General features: G+C 36.3%; 1 protein-coding gene and 1 non-coding gene across 3 annotated transcripts; both read right to left on the bottom strand.

The window, feature by feature from the left end:
• Positions 1-202: 202 nt before the first annotated feature.
• LOC107954656 (protein PEP-RELATED DEVELOPMENT ARRESTED 1, chloroplastic) lies at positions 203-6,897 on the bottom strand. 2 transcript variants are annotated; one of them, XM_016890278.2, is made up of 9 exons: positions 6,435-6,897; positions 5,839-5,994; positions 4,998-5,066; positions 4,706-4,876; positions 1,925-2,068; positions 1,199-1,357; positions 1,008-1,073; positions 785-844; positions 203-587 (listed from the first exon to the last, which is right to left on the bottom strand). In XM_016890278.2, the coding sequence occupies exons 1-9, from the start codon at positions 6,765-6,767 to the stop codon at positions 543-545; spliced, it is 1,203 nt and encodes a 400-aa protein (XP_016745767.1). In that variant the 5' UTR covers positions 6,768-6,897; the 3' UTR covers positions 203-542. The 2 variants fall into 2 exon arrangements, with proteins under 2 accessions (XP_016745767.1, XP_016745769.1); XM_016890280.2 differs by lacking the exon at positions 785-844.
• TRNAK-UUU (transfer RNA lysine (anticodon UUU)) lies at positions 6,888-6,960 on the bottom strand. Its single transcript has one exon. It is a non-coding gene; the product is annotated as a tRNA-Lys (tRNA).
• Between the last annotated feature and the right edge of the window lie 833 nt (positions 6,961-7,793).

The following is a 7,793-nucleotide window of genomic DNA, read 5'->3' as shown; positions in this document are numbered from 1 at the left end:
CATTGTCCCTTGAAATGAACCGAGGGGGCAATATGTGGGGGCATTTGAAAGGGAATGCTTGGGATAATTCTCCCTAGACAAAGCTTCAAAAAAGTTTCCGATATACACCCAAATCTATGTAGGAGGTTGAAGTTGACAAGGTAAAGATTTGTTATTGTCTTCCTATTTTGCTTCTAGTTCAAGGCACAAAAATCGTAAATGATTCACGAGGAACGAAAAATGTTAAAGAAAGCAACAAATGTATGTATATCAACAGACCAGTTTCAGCACTAACCTAATTTCATATATTCATTCATAAGGAAAACGTGGACCCACCCCAACCTTCGGCCACAAAGACTACCCAAAATACAAAATAGTAAACTGCAGTTCATTCTAACAAATGTACATGTAACATTGCTCAATTTCTAAGTGACCTAATTTCATAAATATTTCATAGTTGGGAGCAGGATTCTCTAACCTCTACTTATGGAATCATCTCTCTCCTTTGATGTAAACTGCGGATTATGATGTAATCTAATTTCTGGTACAAGCAGCTCGAAGAATTAGAATGCAATTTCCTGAAGAACTTGAAGTGTTTTCTGATGAACCTGGATTAAAATATTGTAAAGGTATTGAAATCACATAGATGCTCACCAATTAAACCGTCAACGGAAGTTTAAAAGAAGAATAAAATATAGTAAGAAAAGACACAAGAAGATGTTAATGATTCTGGCAGTCAAATCAACCGTAAGTAAGAGATCCATTTCTAGAAGTCCCTAAGAAGGCAAGGTAAAAGATAGTTTACCCATTCTAAATGCTGTGCTGTTATGCTAGAGACATTTCCATTATATATACCACCCAAGACCTAAGAATGCAAAGAAATCCATTACTGTTGATCTTGAATGTAAGAAAAAGGTGACATAAGTAGTTCATGGGCATACACTAAAAAGCAATTAACTGTTTCCATGCCATGAGGTCCATTAGATTAAGTGAAAAACTTGTTGCTTAAAAGTGTAATTGAAGGATACCTTTGTCACAGTCTCAAGAAACATGCCGGGGCGAACAGGAAGTGGTTTTCTCCCTGTAACACTGCCCTGGTTAACATGACAAGAAAAGAGTGAATACACTAGAGTCTTGATGATTTTGCATACATGTCACCCATTCCAGCCATACTTGTAATCAACAAATTATAAAGTATATAAAGGAACGTAAAACTAACCCTTCCTGCAATTCCCCGGGGTCTTGTTCTACTGGCATTAGCTTCTTCATCAGTGTCAGAGTAGTCTGCACCTTCATCTTTCCCTAGCATTACATTTTTTATCATTTCCTGGACAGGTTTCCCGGGTTTCAGCGCTACAAGCTTTGTTAAGAAGTTCACCTGCGTAGGTAAGATCTTAATCATGCCAATGATCATTCAAATGTCAATAAAGTAAAAACTTAAGTATATTTATTTTATAGGATTAGAGGATCATCAATATCTTATTTCATTAAAAGTTAGATAATTTTTTAAATAAAGTATTAAAATGTATATTTCTGCGTGGGTATGTTTTGGTGTTTATCATCCCTTACATCTAGGTTAGGCCTCTCTTCCTATTGTGAATCAGTTTTCAGTCATATGCTCAACATGATGTCAAAACCAAAGTTGGTCATTGGTTTTGTTGGGTATTTTAACATTGTATTAAAACTAAGGTTTTTTTTTTTCTTTTAATGTTTATCATTTCACTCTGTTCTAATTGTCCATCATGTAGGCCAGCACACCCAGCTGTTACAGCAAGCCTTCGCTTGAATGGGAATGTTAGATGGGGTTAAATCCCGCATAGCTTTGGCTTGACGCCTGTTGAGGCACTATCCAGGTTGGGCTCTCTAACAATCGTCAATAGCTTCTAAATTTGAAGCTTAGCATAGTTTAGTCAATTTTAATTTTCATAAATGCAATCATGCACACCTCTGATTCAGGAAGAGTACTAAAACCACGGTCATTTCTTTCATCGAGTATCCCACCTCCCATCATATTTCGAGCTTCCTCTCTGATCAAAACAAGTCTTGCAAGTAGTTTTCGATCTGGAACAACTGGCCGAGTTTCCATTGTCTGAAAAACCATTTATAATGCAAAATAATGTTAAATGCTAAGAAACATAGCAAGCCTTGCCAATGTAAACAAAAACTAACAGAAAGGAACACCACCTAGTTGTGGTCTCACAAAGCAAATATCTAAAATGATAGTAACAGGAAACAGATGCTTTTCAACATAGTGTTATGCGCCTTGGTGTAGGATCTAGTCACAGGTCTAGACGAGAAAGAATTTTTGCTTCGACCTATGGTTACTCAAAAGGCAGATTCGTCCTTGACTGAACTCCCTCTCAAAATAACGTTTCTTTTTGATGGAATAATTGCTTATCTCTTTATTTCATATTGGCAGCCTTTTATAGACTGTTAATAACAAAGGAAAGATTCCTAATAGAATTCCTAACTTAGAGTTTATGAAGGAAATAAAAACCTAATATAATAGAGAAAATAAGTAAAACTAAAACTCTTAATAAAACCTGATAATAAATAAATAAAACTAAAATTCCTATTGCAATAAAAGTGTCCATATCATTACTCCCCTTCTCGGAGTTGAGCTCGTCCTCAAGCTCAAATTCAGAATAAACTTTAGAACTTATCCAAAATCATCTATCTCATCATCATCTTGCGTGCCTTCAACATCTAGTACTTCTATCCAAAATAACCTTTTACATTTGTGTCCCATGGAATAAGACTCATCACAATTATAACACAGCCCCTTAGCCCTTCTTTCCGCCATTTCTGTCTGTGTCAATCTCTTAATAAATGGTGCAGAAGAACCTATTTTGCCGTTGTTCCCTGTTGGTTCTGTTGTTTGTCCCCCTACCTTTGCAATGCTCTTAGTTGTTGGAATGATTGAATTGTTGCCAGTATTTAGGATGGCTCGAGATGACAGTTTGGAAGAGACATTTTGTTTACGTTCCAATGTTCGAGCCATATTCATTGCAACTCTAAGGTTTTCCGGTTGTTGCATCTCAATATCAATTCTAAGTTCCTCTACCAACCCGGCAGTAAAGAAGTTTACTTGTTGTCGAGGTTTAAAATCAGTAGTCCTAGCCAATAGTGATTGAAATTGGCGTTGATATTCCTCTGCAGTCCCAGTTTGTCTCAAGTTGGCAAGTTCCCCCAAGGGGTTATTACTCATAGGTGGCCCAAACCTTACATGACAACACTCTTTGAAGGCTCCCAATTAAGATTTGTCTCCTCTTCTTCCATTTGATGAAACCACAATTGTGCCTTTCCTAATAGATGGAATGAAGCTAAGCCTACTTTGTCTTCTTCGTTAGTTTGTTGATTGCCAAAAAAAAATTTCGTATCTTTTCAGCCAACCTAAAGGATCTTCAACACCATCATAAGTGGGAAATTCCATCTTAAAAGTATCGTGGCACCATGCACCCACCGTGTTGCGAGTCTGAGTTCCTTTTCCTGCCTCCGCTGCTGCCCTGTTCTTCATTATTTTTCTTTGAATCCCCTTTCGTTATCTTTTGGACCGAAAGAGATAATATCACCACCTGCTCCTCTAATGCTTGTTGCCTTGTAGCCATTTGATCCATGAAAGCCTTCAGCTTGGCTGTCAAAGTCTTTTCGTCACCCATGATAGCTGGCTCTGATACGAAGTTGTTATGCGCCTTGACGTAAGATCTAGTCACAGGTCTAGACGAGAAAGAATTTTTGCTTCGACCTATGGTTACTCAAAAGGCAGATTCGTCCTTGACTAAACCCCCTCTCAAAATAACGTTTCTTTTTTATGGAATAATTGTTTATCTCTTTATTTCATATTGGCAGCCTTTTATAGACTGTTATTAACAAAGGAAAGATTCCTAATAGAATTCCTAACTTAGAGTTTATGAAGGAAATGAAAATCTAATATAATAGAGAAAATAAGTAAAACTAAAACTCTTAATAAAACCTAATAATAAATAAATAAAACTAAAATTCCTATTGCAATAAAAGCTTCCATATCACATAGTAAAAAAGGTCACTTGCCGTCCTTTTTTTCATAACAATCAGGGAAATATATAATTCAGCAAGCAAAAGTTTTTGAAATATTCCCTCGACAGTTAACGTGTTCCTTTGCCTAGGCAATAGCCCAATGCCAAGCCAGGCACCTAGGAAAAGTTGGGTTATTTACCAAAACGAAAAACTGAAACTAAACTAAGCTTGGAAATTTTCATATCAAAAGCAGCAATGACTGCAATAGAGGTTGAAACATTTAAATTCATAAATAGTGAAATTAAAGATATTTCAGGTTGCCATCGTTGAAATAATGTATAATCAAGGATATAATTCAAGAGGCAAGTTGTGTATGAAGTTACATACAAACATAAATTTGCATGTAGATCCAATAAGTTGCACTGTGAATGGCTACATTTTGAACATAATACTATCTCAAAGTATCTAACTGTATACTAAAAAAGCATAAACACTTGCAGTCCATTTGTAGAAGCTGGCCTATTTGGGTGCATCAGCATCTCTTAGGCAAATAATCAACAGTAGCAGCATAATTTAAAAATTAAAATGCACTCCATAAAATATCCAGAAAATGCTTAATGAGGATGCAAAAAATCTCCTCGATGCTCTAGCATCTATCAACTTAGAAGAATTCATAAATATCAGACAACATCTAAAAGCATGATTCATTATAAGATTCTCGAATAAATACCTCTAGTAGATCATCAGCCTGGTTTGCTATATCGTTTAGATTTGCTCCAGGAAGATGAACTTTGGTGCCATTTTCACTTTTGAAAGCACCACCACCTGCAGCAACTCGGCGTAGTAGCTCATGTCTGCTTTCTTTCAGGGGTGTTCTACAGAGAAGTCCAATCACTTGAACCTTGGGAGCAAGGAAAAGCAAGAGAAAACGACTTAGCATCGAGATCATGCTATTATATAACTAACTTTACGCTGAAGTTGAATTAGATACAGCGGGGTTGGGCCTCAAGGAACTTCCTTACATGCGGGGGACATTTTTTTGTGAGATGTGCCAGCACGGTCTCCTTAATCACCTCAAGCAACGACTTTCGCTGTATTAAAAAAGAAAGTCCATTTTGAATTTATTCACATGAGAGAAAAGCATCAACTGATAAAGAGATCAAACAATGACCGACAACTAGCAAAAGAGGGGTAGCAATCTCAAACCATGTCAGACGTCAAACTGACAACTAAAACCCAGATACCATTTAAAGAAACACTGTTGGTTACTAGAAGCAGTCCTAAGCTGCTGTTACTTTCTAAGTCCTACATCAAGGAAAAGGACTAGAAAGAAGGGGGATGGCACCTTCAGCTAGTCTCAATTGATGCTATAAATCTCTGTAACAAGAGCCAAATAACCACAATGACAAGTATTATAAGTTGGCAACACCGCTAACACAATATTTTAATTGGTCTTGGATACAGACAAGATCAGGCAGATAGTAGAGCAGTACATGGAATACGCGATCAAGTTCAATTATTCTTCAAATCATGTTTGACAAACTCATGCTGAAATTCTTATTTTCAATAAACATTATAGTCATCTTACATCTTAAAATACACAATGAAAAGACATGAAAAAATATTTACAGTTCAAAAAACCAATTTTGGCATGTGATATAGCTTGCTCTTGGAGCCTGGTTAATTTATAACAAAGTCAAAAGTAAATAAAGCTTCATTTTTATACAGCATCCAAGTGAACAGCGAACAAATTCGAAACCTGAACTACTGCATCTAAAAGCTTACAACATCTATTTTGCAAAAGAGGTATTCTACACTTGAACCTTAAAAAATGTGACCAATGCACAATTAAAGTTGCTCTACCTTATCATCTTGGTCCTTTTCAGCAACTTGGATCATGTAATCTAGAGCCATCATGAACCCTGATTCCATTTCGTCAACCCTTTTCCCAATTACTCCTTGTGCAGCTAACTCAACTGCTACCTCCTCAGATGCCTCATCCATGTTCATATCTTCCAACTGAACCAACCATGCATATCAGATAGTCAAGACAGAGATGCAATTCGCTAATCACTACAGTCTTTGTGAAGATTGAAGAAGAGGGATTCAACTTTCTAAAGAATGATTCACAGAAAAGCCTGATCTGAAAATAAAAATTGGTTTATAATAGGATGCAAACAATACAAATATAAGTCACAGAGATGCTAGCTACTGCCTGGTACATAAAACAGGCAGCTAAAGTCCTAAGTCACAATTCAACTACTGTTGCAGCTTAATTGTGGGGTCTGTAGACATGTCTTGAAAGTTTTCATAAGCATATTAAAACTGCCAACTAGTGGTGTAAATTTGTGGGTATTAATGCCCTTAAAACCAGTATCCACCACAAATAAATTCAAGCATCCTTCAAAAGACAACCTCTTTAAAGGATAGCAGTAAGGAAAGAAGAATGGAGAGCTTACAAGGGTAATAATTTCTTCAAGAACAGAAATGACTTGGTCTCCTCCTTTGAGTAAAGCATCATACTGAGAAGAATCTAAGTTCTGACTGCCTTGAAGTTGCTGGGTCTGGGTTTTATAAGTTCGTTCAAGTTCTTCATCAGGATAGCCTCCACCAACTTCATAGCTGGAGGACACGCGGCAGAAGAATTGCTGCTTCGTTACCTTGAGTTGTTTTATTTGGCAATGGAAGTGGGGGGTAGAGAAGCTAAAGGGGACTGAGGTGGGGAAGAAGAGCGAAGGAAGATTTGGAGCGGAACAACTAGGGAAGGAGAAGAAGACACTGCTCTTCAACATTTTCTATCGTGGGGGGAAGGGGTTTGGGTTTTGGAGAAATACCAGAGGACAAAAAATAAAATAATACATATCCTAATTCAGGTTCTTATAAAAAGGTCAAATAAAATTATGAAAACAAAACGCCGTCTGTGGGAATCGAACCCACGACCACATGGTTAAAAGCCATGCGCTCTACCGGCTGAGCTAAGACGGCGTTGGGTTCTGAACGCATTTACACAAGTAACAGAAAGATAAATATGAATGTAAAGTCGTTTGGAAAGCGAAGAAACAAAAAGGGTCCATTGTTTTATAAGAACTCTCACTTTTTTCTTTTTTGTGTACAAGGGCAAAAAGTAAAGCACAAAAGCAGTACAATTAGTGCCATGGGATATTAGAACAACTAAGTATCGTTCTCTGTATAAGAAAGTCCATTGAGTGGTAACTTGTCTATATATGTAATCGGATATGCGTTTAAAGGGTGCAAATGTTTCCCATAAGTACTTTATCTTCCTATGCATCGTAGGCTGCCTAGCGATAATTGACATTTTGTGGGTAATTTGGAGAGATTCCAATTTCATCAGGAGGTGTTGTAAGAGGATAAATTTGTCGTGAAATTTGGAGTCCCTACGTAGGCACGTACTCATGATGGATGAGGTTGAAATTTCTGACCCTTCCAAGAAAGCTCATAGTTTGATTGACTAGAAAACATATGCCATCGTAGCATCTATTTCTATTCAATGAAGGTTCATCCTCAATGATTAGATAGTCTTTAGAAAGTCACCTAATAATTAGATTTGGTAGTAATTACTTATAATTATATTATAATTAGTAGGTTTTATTGAATTGGTTGTAATTGGAACACTTTAATTACACTCTTCAATTCTTAGAGAATTGTTGAGAATTGGGGTAATTAGGTAGGTAAATTATAAGCAAATATCATTACTTTATAATTTTTCAAATACACATGCATAATTTAAATTTAAGAAATTATTTTTATTTAAATTTTTGTAAAAAAAACATTTTATACTATAATAATATATTTTAATT

The sequence above is a fragment of the Gossypium hirsutum genome, chromosome D07 (genome assembly GCF_007990345.1).
Source record: "Gossypium hirsutum isolate 1008001.06 chromosome D07, Gossypium_hirsutum_v2.1, whole genome shotgun sequence".
NCBI lineage: Eukaryota > Viridiplantae > Streptophyta > Magnoliopsida > Malvales > Malvaceae > Gossypium > Gossypium hirsutum.
Note: the sequence above shows the minus strand (reverse complement) of the source record. Positions and strands in the feature narration are given on the sequence as shown.